A 20,866-nucleotide genomic window follows, 5' to 3' on the forward strand; every position below is an offset into this window, starting at 1 on the left:
CCGCCAACGTCAGGCGGTCCTTGGTAGTGCTTTTTAGCACGGGTACCTCCTGCTTAGTAACCGGGTTCCAGTAACGTCAGCTGGTCCTCGGTAGTTCCATAGGCTCTTGAACCTTCGGGTAGCCATCCGAGTTCCAGTTCCATCAGCTGGTTCTTGGCATTTTCTCAGCCTTCTTGTACCTTCTGCTACATTTCCAAGTTGAAGACCCTAACGTCGACAACCCGGAAGACCACCCCGATGACGACGACCCGGAAGACCACCCCGATGACGACGACGACGACGACGGCGGAGACGACGACGGCTGAGACGACGACGGCGGAGATGACGACACTGGAGACGAAGACCCTGGAGACGACAACATGGAAGACCGAGAAGCAGAAGAACAAGAGGCTGCAGAACAAAGAGCAGAAGAACATTAAGCATAAGACTTAATATCAGAGCAAAAGATATTATCTAAATTATATGCAGAAGAAGACTAAGCAGTGTATGGGGGTGAGTCCGTTCCTCCTCGTGGTGCCCCTGGATAAAGCCTGATGCTGCAGGCCAAACTGAACGCGGACAAATGTAACTTTTGTGACTGGCAGAACGGAAGGTGTAATCTTCCAACTTTTATAGATAACAACTACGGGAATGCCTGTCACAAATGAGAATATGATGAAGAAGTAGAATAGGAAGAATAATAACAGTGGAATAAAAAGAATATGTAGAATAGGAAGAATAATAATAGTTGAAGAAAATGAATATGAAGAATGTAATAAAAAAAAAAATAGGTAGAAGATGAAGAAGAAGATGAATAAGGTGAAGAAGTTGATGTCAAGGATGCTGATGATGATGAAGATGAAAGTGTGGGAAAAGAAAAAAAAAAAAAAGAAAAAAAAGAAGGGGAAGGGCGTGGAATAGTGAAACATCAATATCTGACAAAATAAAAAAAATGTACATACTCAATATCTTTTTCAATCCGAACTTCTTTAAAAAAAAAAAAAAAACATGCTATTCTATTTGATTGGACTAATCCTCATTGCCTTTAATGTCTCCGCCACCTCCCCCATACATCCTACATTATTCTTAGTTGTTTTCCTTCAGGTAGAATGAACCTACAAGGAAAGAAAGGGTTTATTTTAATTCCGATATTTTGGTCCCATTGACTTGCATTGGGATCGGGTATCGGTATCGGCGATATCCGATATTTTTTGAATATCGGCCGATCCAAACCGATACCGATACTTTCCGATATCGGAAGGTATCGCTCAACACTAATTATGACTGTTCCTGAAAATACTCTGCACGTTTATATAAACTCTATATACAGTCCACATATAATCCGCAAACCCACACACAATCTGTACACACAACTATGCACACAGGTCACGCAGAGTCAGCGCACAGGTCATGCAGAGTCAGCACACAGGTCATACAAAGTCAGCGCACAGGTCACGCAGAATCAGCACACAGGTCATGCAGAGTCAGCGTACAGGTCATGAAGAGTCAGCGCACAGGTCATGAAGAGTCAGCGCACAGGTCATGAAGAGTCAGCGCACAGGCCACACAGAATCAGCGCACAGGTCATGCAGAGTCAGCGCACAGGTCATGCAGAGTCAGCGCACAGGTCATGCGGACTCAGCGCACAGGTCATGCGGACTCAGCGCACAGGTCATGCAGAGTCAGCGCACAGGTCGTGCAGAGTCAGCGCACAGGTCATGCAGAGTCAGCGCACAGGTCGTGCATAGTCAGCGCACAGGTCATGCAGAGTCAGCGCACAGGTCATGCAGACTCAGCACACAGGTCATGCAGACTCAGCGCACAGGTGATGCAGACTCAGCACACAGGTCATGCAGACTCAGCGCACAGGTCATACAGAGTCAGTGCACAGGTCACGCAGAGTCAGCGCACAGGTCATGCAGAATCAGCGCACAGGTCATGCAGAGTCAGCGCACAGGTCAAGCAGACTCAGCGCACAGGCCACACAGAATCAGCGCACAGGTCATACAGAGTCAGTGCACAGGTCACGCAGAGTCAGCGCACAGGTCACGCAGAATCAGCGCACAGGTCATGCAGAGTCAGCGCACAGGTCATGCAGAGTCAGCGCACAGGTCATGCAGAGTCAGCGCACAGGTCATGCAGAGTCAGCGCACAAGTCATGCAGAGTCAGCGCACAGGTCATGCAGACTCATCACACAGGTTCATGCAGAGTCAGCGCACAGGTCATGCAGAGTCAGCGCACAGGTCATGCAGAGTCAGTGCACAGGTCATGCAGACTCATCACACAGGTCACGCAGAGTCAGCGCACAGGTCATGCAGAGTCAGCGCACAGGTCATTCAGATTCAGCACACAGGTCATGCAGAGTCAGCGCACAGGTCATGCAGAGTCAGCGCACAGGTCATGCAGAGTCAGCACACAGGTCATGCAGACTCATCACACAGGTCATGCAGAGTCAGCGCACAGGTCATGCAGAGTCAGTGCACAGGTCATGCAGACTCAGCACACAGGTCATCCAGAGTCAGCACACAGGTCATGCAGAGTAGCGCACAGGTCATGCAGAGTCAGCGCACAGGTCACATAGAGTCAGCGCACAGGTCACGCAGAGTCAGCGCACACAGTTCATGGAGACTCATAAACATTAGGATTGCTAGAAATCAGCATACAATGACAAACACAGCTCTTTATTCGGTTTTATCATGTCTCACCCTTCTTCAGTGTATACTTTGGCAGTTGCCGACGCCGCTGTTATTGCTCCTACAATTCCTCCGATTATTCCTGGCATTCCATGGAGATTGTGTATTCCACAGGTGTCATGGAGGCAAAGTTTGGATGATAAGAAAGGCTGTAAAGAATGAAAAAATTACCAAGGTGGAAAATGTTAACACCAAACAACGGTACTATCATTTCTTATAATAATGTCTATCTGACCGCACTTACTCTTCCCTCCTCATTCAGAACACAAGCAGAACGATCAATTGTGCATGAGTTAGGGCAGAAATTGGGGACACTGCTGTCAGACCAACGAGTGTTCAGCAGGTGTATATAATGTGTGTAGCCAGCCTAAGGTCAAATTCAGGCATCCGTGAAATATGGTCCAAATACAGACCATGATGTCCGACCTGCCAGTCGTCTACAGACCCGAACTCACCAGCCTCATATATGCTGTTCCAGACATCATGGCCCATATTTTGCCCATGTTTCACCGATATCTGAATTCGGCCTTAGATTTAGAAAAACATTGTTTTTGTCCATAATGTAGACGCTGTCCTTTTATCCAAACTCAAAGTGCCAGATCCTATATACTTACCATAAGGTAGACATATCCAAGGGTGGACACTATTCCACAAATAAATCCGACGATCAGAGATCCGTATGGTGTCAGAAACATTTCTGCTGCTGTTCCAACGGCTACCCCTCCGGCCAAGGTAGCATTCTGAATATGGACCTGTAAGGAAAGCATTTTAGTATAACATATCACATTGATACTAGAGATACTGAGCCGAAGCATTCCACACAAAGTCACACAACTGCATGAAGCTAGCAATGCCTTCTGTAACATTTTACATATCTTCTGGAAGAAATGTAATACCTTAACATTGAGGAAGATATGTCACTGGCAATACTGACGCCTACTAGTAGACACAGCTATGACAATACCTACAGCAGACACTAGGGGGAGATCACTGCATGGAGATTTGCACAGCTTACATTGGATTCAATTGTAGCTGTATGAATCTACATGCAAAGAGCTCCTCCTAGTGGTGGGTGAAGGCAGCCAGAATTCTTTTATGTATTGTGTAAAGAAAAGCAGGCCATTTAAAGGGTTATTATCAATACTGTTCTTCAGGAGCTCACTGATTCCCAGTGAACCCAAGTCTAGATTCCTGTGGGCGGGTGCTCCTCTTTGATTGACAGTTCAGGGCAGTAGCGTCATTACACCCTGGCCATAACATTGTGAGCACAGATGTCCCTACAACAGGAAGCTTTGTCTGCCTCTTCACCATCGGAAGAGATAGTGAGCATGCCTCCTGTAATATACTGTATATACCTGTACTGTAAAGGACCCTTAGCAGGAGAAGGCCCAGGGAATGGAGTGGGGGGTAAGCACTGTAAAAGCCCTTACAAAGGCTAAGCACCTCACAGACACGTGGAAATAGAGGGGCAAGAATAGGTGCCAATGGGAGGAGAAGGCTGTAAAAAACCTTACAAGGGTTGGCAGCCAGCGTCAGGCTCAGCTGACTGACCAGGACTGAGGCACCAGTGGCAGGGGGTTGTTGGAAACTTAGCAGCAAGCTAACACTATCCAGGAGGAGAGGTGGCCAGGATCAGGATCTAATCCTCCTGAGACCCTGTCCAGCCTCAGTGTAAAAACATAGTAGCAACTGCACATGTTCAGGCATGAGTATTTAATTTTTCTGCTTAGAAAAATGCTTCAAAACTATGCCGGTACCAGTCTGACATTGATTTTTAGCCGATGCCAAGTTTTTAAATAGGACGTGGGCACTGGTGATGACACTGCACAATTCACATGCTATGTCAATATGAAAGGGGTTGGCCACTTTGCAATGAAAACTCAAAAATTGGTCTAAACTGGTAGGTTCTGATATGATGGTAGGAAAGGACACCGCCTGGGAGATTTTCATATAAGTAAATCACATGACCAACAGCAACTTGGTAGTAAATTACACGGTGGACCCTTGCTAGTTGCATGGTTTGCCACTGGAGCAGTACATTCTGTTTGATTATTGTATCAGCATCAGTGGGATATTTTATCCAGCAGCAGAGAAGTTGTTTACTGATTGATGCAGTTTCCACTTTGGCCACTAGATGTCGCTGTTGCAGCAGAAATCTGAAGAGCAGGATGCATGAGGCTGCGGTGTGGCACAATGTTACCACAATAGTTGGCGGGCAGAGAAGTGCCCATATAAAACCATAGGTTTGGCACCAGTTGCACTCCATGTGCAGATTCACTGCGTAAGATACTGGAATGGAGTGCATTAGGCTTGAGTATTGATAAATGTGGTCCTTGGTCCCCTGGAGGAGCAAGTTTGCTCCTCTGTGGAAATAAGATGATGACTGAAAGGCTGCTGTTGTGAGGGAGGTGAAGCGGTGTTTAGGAGACATGATCAAAGCTTTTGTGCAGCAGTTAAAAGAGGTCTCCTATTGAAATCTGACAAAAATTTCTAGTGGGGTCAGAGGGGCATTAATCAGCTGATTCTGCTGCTGATGTCACTGGGGGCGATGATGTCACCTCTGTACACTGCTGACATCACTGCAGAGCCCCTGATGCTGGGAAGATGCAAGAGCAGGGAGAAGGCAAGCATTCCGCAGGAGCGGAAGATATACGAGTCTGCTACTGTTCCAGTGTCAGAGAGTCAGCACAATATGGGGGTAATATACAGAAGGAGACCACAGTATGGGAAGGGGCAGTATACAGAAGGAGACATGGTGTGAGGGCAAAGGATAGAGGGGCAGAATAAAGGAGGGTGTGTGAGATCACAATATGGGGGGTAATATACAGAAGGAGACCACAGTATGGGAAGGGGCAATATACAGAAGGAGGCATAGTGTGAGGGTAAAGAATAAAGGGGCAGAATAAAGGAGGTTTAGTGTGCGATCACAATATGGGGAGGCAATAAACAGAAGGGGGCATAGTTTGAAGGTACAGGTTGGAAAAACAGTATACAGGAAGAAAAGTGTGAGGGCAGAATATGGGGGAAACAGTACACAGAAGGAGGGATAATGTGAGAGCAAATTATGGAGGTGGCAGCATCCAGGAGGACAAGAGAAATAGTATGAGTGGACAGTATGGCATGGGAACAGAATGGGGGAACAGTCTGAAGGCAGAAACAGTATATAGAGGGAGCAGCATAGGGGGTACTGAAGATATTGGAACGGTAAAATGGGGACAGTAATGAGGCCACTGTTCATAATGCAAGAACTGTGTAGAGTGGGGACAATATATAAGCCTTGGATCATGAGGGGGGACAGAGCGGTGGTTATAATTCATAATGGGTGACAGTGTGGCAGCCATAGCTCATAAAGGGGGTTGAAGTGGTGTGGATAATTTATAAAATGGTAAAATGTATCGGGCATAATTAACAAAGGGGGTGGTGTGGAGGTTATACTTCATGAGGGAGGATAATGTGGTTGACATAATTGACAACTGAGGCAGTTTGGCAGTTGTAGTTCATAACATAGTAACATAGTAACATAGTAAGGCCGAAAAAAGACATTTGTCCATCCAGTTCAGCCTATATTCCATCATAATAAATCCCCAGATCTACGTCCTTCTACAGAACCTAATAATTGTATGATACAATATTGTTCTGCTCCAGGAAGACATCCAGGCCTCTCTTGAACCCCTCGACTGAGTTCGCCATCACCACCTCCTCAGGCAAGCAATTCCAGATTCTCACTGCCCTAACAGTAAAGAATCCTCTTCTATGTTGGTGGAAAAACCTTCTCTCCTCCAGACGCAAAGAATGCCCCCTTGTGCCCGTTACCTTCCTTGGTATAAACAGATCCTCAGCGAGATATTTGTATTGTCCCCTTATATACTTATACATGGTTATTAGATCGCCCCTCAGTCGTCTTTTTTCTAGACTAAATAATCCTAATTTCGTTAATCTATCTGGGTATTGTAGTTCTCCTATCCCCTTTATTAATTTTGTTGCCCTCCTTTGTACTCTCTCTAGTTCTATTATATCCTTCCTGAGCACCAGTGCCCAAAACTGGACACAGTACTCCATGTGCGGTCTAACTAGGGATTTGTACAGAGGCAGTATAATGCTCTCATCATGTGTATCCAGACCTCTTTTAATGCACCCCATGATCCTGTTTGCCTTGGCAGCTGCTGCCTGGCACTGGCTGCTCCAGGTAAGTTTATCATTAACTAGGATCCCCAAGTCCTTCTCCCTGTCAGATTTACCCAGGAGGTATGTTGTAGCAGTTTCAGTTCATAAGTTCATAAGGGGGATGGTGAGGTGGTTATAGTTCATAGGGGGGAAAGTGTGGAGGTCAGTACATAAGGGTAGACAGTGTGGCGATTATAGTATATAAAGTGGGACAGTGTTGAGGCAATATTTTATTGGAGTGGACAGTGTAGAAGACATTTATCATAAGAGGGACAGTAGATGATTAATTTTTTGTGTAGGATGCACAGTGGAGGAAAGCTATCTATTCAAGGGTACAGCGTAGGGCTTATTTATTGTCCAGTATGGGCAAATATTATTCAGAAGGCATTAAAATTAGTGATGAGCGAATACATTCCGCACTATTAGTTATTCTCAAGAATAGTATGGTATTCGGGCTATTCGTTACTCAGTGAGTAATTAGGTATTCGCCTCGGTATATTCGAGTGACCTAATATTTGTCTAGCATTTGTGCGACTGGCGCAATCTGGGTAGAGATAATCATGCGTGACAATTTAGCAGGTGAAGTAATCTTCATTACTCAGCATTTGGGCCTGCCGGGGCTCTGTGCGGTGTGCCGGGGCTCTGTGTGGCGTGCGGGGCTCTGTGCGGCGTGCCGGGGCTCTGTGCGGCGTGCCGGGGCTCTGTGCAGTGTGCGGGGCTCTGTGCGTGTGTGCCGGGGCTCTGTGCAGTGTGCGGGGCTCTTTGCGGCGTGCCGAGGCTCTGTGCGGGCTGCCGGGGCTCTCTGCCTGTGAGCAGGCATCGTCTGATGGGACTACAAGTCCCAACGGACGATGCCTACCACAGTGACAGTGATTGATTCGTTTTTTCCGACGGATCAGTTTTTTTCTTCCGGATCAGTTTTTTTCTGCTTCATCCGTTTTTTCTTCCGGATCCGTTTTTTTCCGCCGGATCTGTTTTTTTCTTCCATAGCCGTTTTTTTCTGCTGGATCCGTTTTTTTGCGCCGGATCCGTTTTTTTCTTCCAGATCCGTTTTTTTTCTCCGGATCCGTTTTTTGGACAATGGCAGTCTCACTTTGTGGCAATTGCTGCGTGGGAAAATTTCTCACACACCAATGCCAAAAGTGAGACTAGGGACTATTTTTTTTTTTACAGCGGCGGAGGAACACAGTGCAGTAGGATACCTTCCTCCCGTCATTGTGTTCCTGGAGCCCCTAGAGAGCGGTTGCAACAGCTGATACTGCCGTTCTCCACGGGAGATCGTCGTGGGACACTCGTGGATTTCTGCGCACAGGGAGTATATTGGTTGTTTGTTATTTTAATATTTTTTTACAGATGACACTGGCTTCGGGGAACAAAGTGACAAGTAATGGTGAGTATGAACTCTATGTTTAATGTACTGCATGTATGTATGTATGTACTGTATGTAATGTATGAATGTACTGTATGTAATGTATGAATGTACTGTATGTAGCATGTGTGCAGTATGTATGTAGCATGTATGTTGCATGTATGTAGTATGTATGTAGTATGTATGTATGTTGTATGTATGTAGCATGTATGTAGCATGTATGTAGCATGTATGTAGCATGTATGTAATATGTATGTTTTTTTTTTTTCATTCAACACATTAGCCGAATGATGGGACTACTACTGTCCCATCATTGGCTAATGTGTCAATCCCTGTCACTGTAGTAGGCATCGTCCGATGGGACTTGTAGTCCCATCGGACGATGCCTGCACACAGGCACAGAGCCCTGGCATGCCGCACAGAGCCCCACACACCGCACAGAGCCCCGGCATGCCGCACAGAGCCCCGGCACGCTGCACAGAGCTCTGGCACACATGCACAGAGCCCCGGCACACACGCACAGAGCCCCGGCACACACGCACAGAGCCCCGGCATGCCGCACAGACCCCCGGCAGGTATGCACAGACCCTCCCCACAGTCACGCACAGACCCCGCCCACACACGCAGTCTCCTCCCACGCACCGCCCACACTCCAGTATAGTGCATCATTGCACTATAGGAACTTCCAATTCCGGTATCCGATATTGCAAAAGTATCGGAACTTGGTATCGGAATTCCGATACAGCGAATATCGGCCGATACCCGATATTTGAAGTATCAGAATGCTCAACACTAGTGGCCACTCCTATTCGCAGCAGTCATTTGATGCCCACACTAGATTATGATGCCAGAAAACTCGGGGAGACACCACCATGACCCATTAAGTTTAACTTTTAAAGTAGGGTCGACCCCTTTAGACTAACAGAAACCATTGCATTGCATTGGTCTGATAATGTCTTCTTTATTCAGCTTTTACACAATTAGTCCACATTTTGCCTGGATCTATAATTATTTGTGAGAAATCCATACTACTAAACAACAAGTAACACAAAGCCTGTAGAAATATGATGCTCCTCCCCAAAACTAGATTTTAATTTGCTCTCTTTCCATATAATGTCCTTTAAGTTAGAAGCTAACTTAATTTTCCTAGCATTTTAAGCTTCATAATAGTTGTTTGTGCTATTGTTAAGTAGTGTAAAAGTTGTCACTGAACCCCATGAACCTGAAGTAAAGTAAATCAAAGTCTGTGTAGACACAATGTAATTAAGTATTGGAGGAATGGGTGCAGTACAGCACATCATCATAAACTATATTAATCAGCCAAAATTTATGACTCACCTTGCTGACTGGTATATTTCTTAACTGTAATTCCAAGTTTATTTATTTTTCTTTAATTCAGTTTGTTTCAGTATTTTTTCAGGATTATGTTTTTGCTTTTAAGTTATCTTTATTAAACATTACATGTTCTTACATTCCTTAAGCACATGGCTGCCTTCTTCCTTACAAAACATGGTACAATGAACATGTGAGCTTGTGCCCATGTTCAGGATGAGCTGTTAAAGCTGGGTCATTAATGGTACTGTAAGAGTATGTCAAGGACAATCATGCTCTTTCTCCTTTTCAATGAAAAGAGGTGCGCTTTTGTGTAGTAAAGATGTATTTCAAGTGAATAGAATATAACTGGCACTTATGTGAACAAATTTATGTTGATTATATGAGTGGTGGTACTGTAATATGAATAATTTTATAGAATTTTTTAAAATACTAATGATGTGGAACTCATAATGTGTTAATGTACTAAGAATAGGGAAAGCATTAGGATAAAAAATTAGGACATACAGTAGGTATAGGAATAGGATAAAGCTATAGATATAGCTAAGAAATTGGAAAGTGCAGTGGAGGGCACACTAGAATCAGGAAGTAGAGCGTTAGGCTACTTTCACACTAGCGTCAGTACGGGGCTGTCGCCATGCGTTGGCCCAACGTACCGACGCACGTTGTGAAAAAAATGAACAATGGGGGCAGCGGATGCAGCTTTACAACGCATCCGCTGCCCCATTGTAATGTCCGTGGAGGAGGGGGGTGGAGTTTCAGCCGCGTATGCGCGGTCGAAAATGGCGGACTCGACACACAAAAAAGTTACATGTAATGTTTTTTGTGCTGAGGGTCCGCCAAAACATGACGCATCCGTCGAATGATGGATGCGACGTGTGGCCATACTTGCATAGGACTTGCATAAGACTTGCATAGTCTATGGAGAAAAAACGCATCCTGCGGGCACATTTGCAGGATGCATTTTTTCTCCAAAACGACGCATTGTGACGTACGCCAAATAACGCTAGTGTGAAAATAGCCTTACAGTATAGGAACAGTTAGGGTGTTCGGGAATATCCCCAATATGGGAGTAGCAGGGTTAAGGTACCGTCACATTAAGCGACGCTGCAGCGATCTAGACAACGATGCCGAGCGCTGCAGCGTCGCTGTGTGGTCGCTGGAGAGCTGTCACACAGACAGCTCTCCAGCGACCAACGATGCCGAAGTCCCCGGGTAACCAGGGTAAACATCGGGTTACTAAGCGCAGGGCAGCGCTTAGTAACCCGATGTTTACCCTGGTTACCAGTGTAAATGTAAAAAAAACAAACAGTACATACTTACATTCCGGTGTCTGTCGCGTCCCCCGGCGTTCTGCTTCCCTGCACTGTGTAAGCGCCGGCCGTAAAGCACAGCGATGATGTCACCGCTGTGCTCTGCTTTACGGCCGGCCGGCACTGACACAGTGCAGGGAAACAGAACGCCGGGGGACGCGACAGACACCGGAATGTATGTATGTAGTGTTTTTTTTTTTTACATTTACACTGGTAACCAGGGTAAATATCGGGTTACTAAGCGCGGCCCTGCGCTTAGTAACCCGATGTTTACCCTGGTTACCAGTGAAGACATCGCTGAATTGGCGTCACACACGCCGATTCAGCGATGTCTGTGGGAGATCCAGCGACGAAATAAAGTTCTGGACTTTCTGCTCTGACCAACGATCTCACAGCAGGATCCAGATCACTGCTGCGTGTCAAACACAACGATATCGCTATCCAGGATGCTGCAACGTCACGGATCGCTAGCGATATCGTTGTTAAGTTGTTCAGTGTGAAGGTACCTTTAGTTAAAAAGGGGAACACTTCCTGCTATAGATTAGATGAGAAGATTAGAAAGAAATTGTGATAAATATAGTCAAAGGCCAGAGGGCTGAAAAGCATAAGGGAGTGCGAACTTTGGGCAGTATACTTTCGACCACCACTAAATTTAGCGGACCTTCACTGGAAGTCCAGTGACTACGGCCCAGAATTTGGTACAGAGGAGTGAGCTTTTACCACTTTACAGAAGGGAAATCCGGATGGGGAACTGTACCAGGAAGGCGGGTCGGAAACCATGAAAGCTGCGTATGCAGAGTATCTCAGGGGCCAGGGGTGCCAGACAAGAAAAGGAATAACTCAGGCTGAAAGAAACATGAATGTAACATCGTACTATGCTGTGACTATGATTGAGATTGGACTGTTAAGTAAAGTTAAATTGTGTGAAAAGGATCTGTTCCGGGATCGTTGAGTCTGCGGAGGCTTCTGGCCAAACCGTGAGTGTTATAACGTACAGCACAAGGGAGACAGGACACTATTTACTTGTAGGGTGCCAGAATGTGGGAACACAGCAGCCCCTCGCCCATGGCTACTGCCGTGCGCACCTTACAGTAGTACAGCAGCTAGATGTCCAAGCATCAGCATCCACGTATCAACTGATGTAGTAATGAAAACTCACTTGTTCCCAACAAGTCGTACTGATTTAACTGTTGTGAGTCGTGACATGTAATTGACAAGTCATTATCATTTGTTTTTGGGAGATCCTAGAGATTGGTGGGATTACCGGGATTTGCTAGATTAGAAATAACGTTAAGATGCCAATTTGCAATTTGTGAGCCTGACATGGTCAAGAGATATTTTCAACATCAGGATTTAAACAAAATATTTTAAATTCAGTGACAACAAGATTAAATCTGATATCACAGTGTCATTTACACAAGATCCATTTAAAACCACTTAATTGCAGGACTTATGTCTAAAAGAAAACTCATCTGATATAATATCAGGCTCTCTAGCGAAGAATGGCACTTACCATATCTATTTTACCCTTTTTGTTTACCACACTGGATATTGCAACAGTTGTCAGAACAGAGGCAGCCAAAGAACAGTAGGTGTTAATGGCAGCCCTGTGCTGGGCATCTCCATGATGCGATATCGCTGAATTAAAGCTAGGCCAAAACATCCAAAGAAACAGCGTCCCTGTAATAGCACAAAAAATACAAGTTATCACAAGATGCTCTAGGATTCTTTTATCTGTCTTGAAATCATACCAATACTCTCTGCTGTCTTCTAACTTAAGGTCAAGATTGCAATAACTTGAAATCTATCATAGTCTCACGGTAATAGACGAGGTCTCAAGTACAGTAACAAGATGTTAAAAAGTGGAACTCACACTTGACTTGGCAAACTAAACTAGTCATTACTTAAAGGGGTTTTCCAGCCCAAATTGATGAGTCTGCAGTCACTCTGTGTAAATACAGACTTATGAATCCCCCCAGCGCATTCCTGGGCATGGTTTCACTCCATACACTTGTAATGAAGGAGGCCATGCCCTGACTATTGACTAGGCCGTCTAGCGGGCATGGTCGACTAGTGTGTGTGGCCTCTCTCCATACTATACAGGCTCTGGCCAGGAGTATGTATAACTAATACATACCCTCCGGTCCCGACTCAGAAGCCAGCGAATCCCCGCAACACACAGTGTGTGCCCTGGGGAGATTCATAAGTCTACAATCTCACAGAGTGACTGCAGACTTATTGATTTGGACTGGACAATCCCTTTAACTTAGTGTAGCCTGGTTATGTGCGCCATTCTTTCTGTGTCTCAGTGATTGATAGGCTGCTGTACACACACATAGCAGCCCTGCCCTGCCTCAGGCTTTGTTTAATTATGCACCTGTGCCTCAGCCTGTCTCACTCTTCATCTGTGGTACTGGATGGGCAGTGTGGAGGTTGGATCTGAAATGTCTGTCTGGACCATGGTCAACCTTTATCCTCGCTTGCCTACTCTGGCGCCATGGGAGTGACTCAGTAATGCTCCAGGTACAGCATGTTTTTAATGTGGTCTTGCTTTTAGTTCATTTAGGAGGCCTTTATGGCACAGCGAATATAAAAAACGGAGTGTAGGACTGCCCCAATATGAGATTGCCGTGAAGAGGCAGGGTGGCTCAAAGAATTGATCAATTGTTTGCTAAATGTCTCATTTTGAAAATACAGTTAGAAATTAATATGTGCATTTGCACTTTATGTATTGCGTCTTAACCTTAGGCTGCGCTGGCTTCTCCCCTTTTTTGCTCCCTTAGTGTAGGTATCATCCAACTCCAGCTGCACCACGCTACATCTGACTATACTGAAAAGTGCTCATTGATTAGTTCAGAGTCTTTATCTCTTATCTACAGTGTAGTTAATAATGACAATTGCATAATCATTGGGGTCCTACTGCTGGGTCTCTAACCGATCCCTAGAACAGAAGAGTGACCACCGCTTCGTTCACTTATTGGTACTGATAGGATTCAGTGGTCAAGCTTGCACATTACTGTTTATTCAAACAGGAAGGAAACTTGGAGACCTCATTCTCAGAAAAAGTGAGGGTCTAAGCTGTAGGACCCCACAGTGATCGTACATCAGCTATTCTGTGAACAGGCAATAAATGTAATTAGTTGGAAACCCCTGCAGTGGACAGTGTAAAAATACTACTAATACTACAGGACTTTGAAAGATTCCAAATTACACCAAAACCTCTAAGTCACCATACCCTAACTCCTGGACAGCTTGATTAAGGCATGTGGGAGAAGACTGACATGGCTGCCCCTTAAAATTATAATAATCTATAAAGTCGAACAATCACAAGACCCCCATTTTAAGAATGTTGTTGGATACCTGCCCCTCCATCTGTGAAGGTGCGTTCTTTCGCCGCTGCCAAAATATGGATTCTAATAGATGGAGTGGAGAGGAACAAGGAGTTTCCACAGATGTAGCTTGAATCTGGTAGAGGTTGATGAAATGCCACTGGTAGGTGCTGATCCCGCTGGTGAGAGCAGCAACAATACAAAAGGAGGAGGATACGTTTCCGGCACACCATCCAGGTAAAATGTAGAAATGCATTCAAATAATCAATAAAAAATCTAAATATATTGATAGCATGTATCTTGTCTTCCTCGATACTGCACAGCTGCTGAGTTTAAAATGTAATTACAGTATCTTCTTGGCTTTTTATTAGCTCTTTTCCTCTACTTATACTATTTTGTATTTACTTGCTGGCATCCTATGACTAAGGGCGCTTTACTGCACCAGAAAGGCATCAGTTGCTTTTAACTTTCCCATTTTTAGAATTATTTGAATACATTTCTACATTTTACCTTACTTGCCTGAGGAGGTGGTGATGGCGAACTCAGTCGAGGAGTTCAAGAGAGGCCTGGATGTCTTCCTGGGGGGTAACAATATTGTATCTTACAGTTATTAGGTGCTTTAGAAGGACGTAGATCAGGGGATTTATTATGATGGAATATAGGCTGAACTGGATGGACAAATGTCTTTTTTCGGCCTTGCTAACAATGTTACCATGTTACCCTGACAGTGTGCCGGAAACGAATCCTCCTCCTTTTGTATATGGTTTCTAATAGCTAACCTTTTTCCAACCTAACTGGAGTTGGTTCAGTGTCCAGTGTCTGCACGTCCTTCCTACTTCCTACAGACCATCACTGTGCATGATTGTAATGTATTGTGCGTGCCCAGAACAGAAAATGTGTGACTGTATTATGAACAGTGGGCATATGCAAACAGTGTATCTATTGCTATAGGTATTTTTTGTTGCATCTAAAAACATTAATTATTATCATATTTTTAGTCCTTATTTCTAAGATTTTCTAATACTGCTGTTACTTTCACATACCAAAAATATATTTTACGAAATGCATAGAACAATAGTATCATGTTCAGGAATTGACTTTACCTAGTTTATCTCTGAATCTTCTAAATTAAAGCACAACTCCAGCATTTTTTTTATTATTTTATCGCTGGAGTGGTGCCACTAATGTAAGTTCCCTGCAATTAGTATCATACTTACCAGCTGCCATCTAATTTTATTATTAGCGTTGCTCTGGTCGGTCTCCAGCATTTTGTGACCTGCTGGATCTCTCCCGTGTTCGATGACCATATGGAATTCACAGCCCAAGTCTGTGTAAGTCTATGAGACCGGAAGGAGACCAGAATAGACTTACATTGAGCACTTGTGATTGTTACCTCTGACTTCCGGTCAGTCAGAAGTCACACGATTGTGAATCAGGACCAGAGCGGCACTGGGAATAGTTGAAGATGGCAACTAGTAAATATAATACTAGGCTCAGGCTTACAATTGTAGCACCACTCCTAAAATTAAAAAGTAAAAATGCTGCAGTGATTCTTTAATGGTAAATTTAATTAAAAAAAAGTTTCCATTCTTTCAGGGCATGAGATGGTAAAAATGTGGTATATGTTTATTTCAGAATATTTTCAACTTTTCTCCTTAAAGAGAATTTGTCATAAATGTGTAATGTTGTATCTGGAATAGATGCCATTGTTCTCCTAAATCTGACTTTTTTTTTACTTTTTATGTCTGTACCTCTTGGTTCCTGAGATTTCTTTCTGCCCTTTATGTAAATCTAGTCTTTTTTGCCAAGTAGGTGTGGTCTTCAACTCTTCTCCATGGAAGTCTAGTTAAAAGACTAGGTTTATATACAGGGAATGTGGAGCCATGTTTCAGGAAAAAAAAATCACCCTAGATTAAGGGTGAAAGTAGCATGTACATCATATACAAAAATACATATTTAGGGCAAGTGACAGGTCTTCCTTAAAAAATATGTGACAATGTTGTATGCTTGAAGGCAACTCACCAATCATAGCAAATATATCTGAGACATACTCTGATCCTTCATTTTTGTTATTTTGATTAAGTTTAGGACGCTTCAAGATCCAAGCGACTGTCAGTCCAAAATATGCTCCAAATGTGTGGATTGTCATGGAGCCACCAGCATCAATGACCTATGGGGAGATATAGAACTAACATATGAACTTTACATGTGTCAAATACAATGAGATTATAGAAATAAAGGCATTCTTTGCTTCCGGTTGTGAAACCTTGCTTATACTTGTATTCTTAGTAAAAGTGTAAATGCAGGGTCTTTATCCTTATTACATGTCAGATAACACTTTAGAAGATCTTTTTTCACAGTACAAAAGATGATTGAATTGTCCATATTGCCACAATTATTCTTATTCGTTGGTGGCCAACGCGATGCATCAGCTGATTTATATACCTATCAGCCAACACTATAGTGTTTATTACCTGTGTCAGTCAAGATACCAGCACTTTTTTCCTTTCACCTCTTGGTCTATAATAAAAGCTGTTTAGAAAAGACAAATCCGGTGTACTACTAACTGTACATCTGTCCTGGCAGTGTGCATAGAGGTTACATAAGTGCATCAGCTGCCAATTCTAAAAGGTGTGCCATTGAGGATCTGTCGGACAAGGCATATGGCTACTACAAATGTTAATAAAAATTATATTTTGGGTTTTTTTTTTAGACATTATATGGCTTTTAATAGATTCCTTTTTAAGTTTAGCTGTTTGGTGGTATTTACTATAGCATTGTGTGTCACAGTATAGTTAATTATTTTTACAGTGTATTAGCTGTATAACTTGGATTTGGGCACTGTCATTTAGGCATCACCTTGCATAACGCTGATAATTAAGCACTGAATAGTATAGTTTATGTTTATCATGTTGTAGAGTAACAGTAGCAGTAGCAGTGAGGAGGCAGTGACCCAACAAAGTTTCAACACAAAATATCTTTAATGCGGTTACTTCACAGCATTAATGTCCCATTCACACAAGTATGTATCATTAATGTCCAATTCACAGCACTACATAGTACCCGTTATCCTCCGTATCGCTGTTGGGAACCATATCCTCCATATTACAGTTACTAAATTTGCCAGTCCACCTCTGACCAGTTGCCGTGGGCGACTGCACCGCTGTGCATGCTGTGTGTGCTAGGCGTCTCAGCTCCCCTGGCTGCTTGGCTCCGATTGCCTGTGTTGCCTCACACAGGAACTCTACAGTGCTGACTGCTCTGCCCTCCAGCATACACCAGACTGATACCAACTGTGACCCTGACACACTCAAACCCTTTACTGCAGGTATTTTAACAAGCAACCTGTAGCCTTCAGCCACATAGAAAACCCGGGCCTGGAATGAAACGAACTGCACGACTACAATCCTGCAGTCTGTTTCAAAATACAAAAAAACCCAGAGCAGGTTTTCCCAACTCTGCCTTGCACACTAACATGCCCAAGATTAACACTTTAACACTTATTTTTAGTCTGCATTGCAATCACAGCTATGCCTGTGACTGCAATGCACTCTCATTGCCTCCATACGCCTCCGTGAACATCCTGGGGAGAACACACAGCGACCCCTACCTGTGACACAGGTCACTTCCTCACACTGTATAACTTTACACCATATGGAGATGCCAGCAGAGGGTCGCACACATGACAAGGCTTAAACTACAGCTCGCAAAGCTAATGCATGAATCACAAACTTCATTTTTTCTCACTCCTCCTCAATTGGGGCAAACATTTTCCATAATTGAGATTAAAATCCATGCAAAGAAAATCTAAAAATGAATTACATCTCTGCTTTTCTCACATTGTTCACAGTTTGTTTTTGTATATGTGCTTAAAACATGAATTCAAAGGAGAATCCACCTTTTATTATATAAAAAAATAGCTTCTATCCCAATTTGTAGGAAGTACAATAATGGCTACGTTCACACTAGCGTTCGGCTAGTGTGCGTCGCGCTAGCGTCGGGCGACGCAGCGGCGACGCACGCATCATGCGCCCCTATGTTTAACATGGGGGACGCATGCGTTTTTGCTTGTTGCGTATTCCGACACCTGCGTCTTTTTTGATGCTAGCGTCGGACCAAGAAAATGCAACAAGTTGCATTTTTCTTGCGTCCGATTTTCGTCAAAAAACGACGCACGCGTCGAAAAACGCAGCGTTTTTCGGTGCGTTGTGCGTCGCGTCGCCGACGCAGCGGCGCACAACGCTAGTGTGAACGTAGCCAATACTATTAGCAAATACCTCCAACTAGAAATGTAGTATAGCTCTTCTGATAATCTGTGTCTCTTACCCCATGTGCATAGCATTAGAGTCGCTTAAGTATCCATTGCTATGACCACACATATAGTGATATCTAGTTAGCTGTTAGTGGTCATAACCATGACTACCTAATCTACTACAATGCCCTGCACCTGGGGTAAAGAGACACAGATTATCAGAAGAGCTATACTACATTTCTAATTGGAGGTATTTCCTAATACTATTATTATTACACCTACTATATACTGGGATAAGATCTTGGAGATGTGAATACCCCTTTAACTGTTAAAGGGAATCTGTCAGCAGGTTTTTGCTATATAATCTGATAGCACCATAACATAGGCCAAGGAAGCCTGATTCCAGGGGTGTATATCACTTACTGGACTACTTTGGTAGTTTGGATAGAATAGTTTGTCAGACGTTGATGTAGCATAGCTACGTATAACATAGTCCACACCCCTGACTAGCAGATTCCTGTGGACACCGTGAAGTGTCAGCAAGATGGTAATCAGTGGTGTGGGCTGGTTTACCCTGATTAGCCCCACTTGTCTGCACAAGATATGTAGTCAGGTAATGATAATCTCTTGCTGATAAAATAATGTTTGTATTACAACTACAACACACAGCCTAATAAGTAGCACATTCCTGTGATCAGGCTTTTGTGGCCTATGTTACGCTGTTCTCAGATTTCAGATAAAAAAAACCTGCTGACAGATTCCCTTTAATATGGTTGAAAAAAGACAAATGCCATGAAGTTCAACTAATGGATGAGAAATGATAAGGTGGATGGGTATTTGTTCAACCACAATGCATGATCCCATCTGCTCTAAAAGACCCAATCTTTCCGGACACATTTATCAAAGCATTTTTAAGCCATACACGGTTCCCTCTGTGACTGGCTCCTGAGGTCGGCTCTTCCACAGACTAATGGCTCTTGTCTCCTTGGGAGATTGTCCAAAATCTTTCATTTATTTTCAGATGTGAAAATTGATTATATCTTTTTTTATATTATAATAATAATAATCTTTATTTTTATATAGCGCTAACATATTCCGCAGCGCTTTACAGTTATCATCACTGTCCCCGATGGGGCTCACAATCTAGAATCCCTATCTGTATGCCTTTGGAATGTGGGAGGAAGCCGGAGTGCCCAGAGGAAACCCACGCAAACACGGAGAGAACGTACAAACTCTTTGCAGATGTTGTCCTGGGTGGGATTAGACCCCAGGACCCCAGCGCTGCAAGGCTGCTGTGCTAACCACTGCGCCACCATGCTGCCCCATATTATTGTTAAAGGTAATAAATAAAAAATGCTGCAGGTCATGGATGACAAGGTGTCAAGAGTAGAGATGAGCAGTGTTCGAATCGAACTGTTCGCCAATCTCAAATTCGAGCTGTTTTGGGCGGTGTTCGAGTCGTTCGACGAACCCGAACAATTTGCTTAAAATTCGGCTGTTCGAGTTTCTGTTCGATAACTGTTCGTTCAGCAAAAGCCTTGCATGATTTTCACATTAAAATTGTTTATCATTGTTAATAGACTCTTTCAGTGTATAGTGGGCGGGGGATAGATCTGTGCTGAAATAACGCCGATCTCCATTTTTTTTTTCTTTCCCGCATTTACATTGGGGCGGTGCAGTCTTTCAGCAGTGCGCACCCACACAGAAATGTGCATGTGATGCACACAAGCAAGGGTATGTGTCATTGGCTGTGTATGTCACATGTCCTTGCCCTATAAGAACCAGCCATTTGCCCCGTCACCACCATTTCCTCACTGCTACAGCTTAGTGTTAGAGGGCACCGCTGCTGCTGTGGGTGCTATACAGACTAATTGTGTTTTTTTGGAGCGATTTGTCAGAGAGATAGGTTTAGGGAGTTGGGAGGAGTCGGGACTAGTTGTAATATCAGCCTTTTTCAGGGTAGGTTACAGCAGATCATAGCACTGTTTTCCAGGCAGGTCTGTGCCAGATTTCAGATAAAAAAAACCTGCTGACAGATTCCCTTTAATATGGTTGAAAAAAGACACATGCCATGAGAAATGATAAGGTGGATGGGTATTTGTTCAACCACAATGCATGATCCCATCTGCTCTAAAAGACCCAATCTTTCCAGACACATTTATCAAAGCATTGATCTTATGTTCTTCCAAAAAAGAATGTAAGCCCTTTTTTAAGCCATACACGGTTCCCTCTGTGACTGGCTCCTGAGGTCGGCTATTCCACAGACTAATGGCTCTTGTCTCCTTGGGAGATTGTCCAAAATCTTTCATTTGTTTTCAGATGTGAAAATTAATTATATCTTTTTTATATTATTGTTAACCCCTTCACCCCAAAGCCTGTTTTCACCTAAGTGACAGGGCCAATTTTTACAATTCTGACCACTGTCACTTTATGA

The 20,866-nt window shown here is 43.8% G+C and overlaps 1 protein-coding gene across 2 annotated transcripts in view; it reads right to left on the bottom strand.

Moving 5' to 3' along the window:
• Nucleotides 1-20,866, bottom strand: part of RHCG (Rh family C glycoprotein) — a 236,053-nt gene that overhangs the window by 36,075 nt on the left and 179,112 nt on the right. For both annotated transcript variants that reach the window (XM_069766218.1, XM_069766217.1), the window contains exons 4-7: nucleotides 16,203-16,350; nucleotides 12,365-12,531; nucleotides 3,288-3,425; nucleotides 2,686-2,822 (exon numbers count right to left, since the gene is read on the bottom strand). In XM_069766218.1, the coding sequence (XP_069622319.1) occupies nucleotides 2,686-2,822; nucleotides 3,288-3,425; nucleotides 12,365-12,531; nucleotides 16,203-16,350 (590 nt within the window). The remainder of the gene's footprint in view (nucleotides 1-2,685; nucleotides 2,823-3,287; nucleotides 3,426-12,364; nucleotides 12,532-16,202; nucleotides 16,351-20,866) is intronic.

The sequence above is a fragment of the Ranitomeya imitator genome, chromosome 4, assembly GCF_032444005.1.
Source record: "Ranitomeya imitator isolate aRanImi1 chromosome 4, aRanImi1.pri, whole genome shotgun sequence".
NCBI classification, from domain to species: domain Eukaryota; kingdom Metazoa; phylum Chordata; class Amphibia; order Anura; family Dendrobatidae; genus Ranitomeya; species Ranitomeya imitator.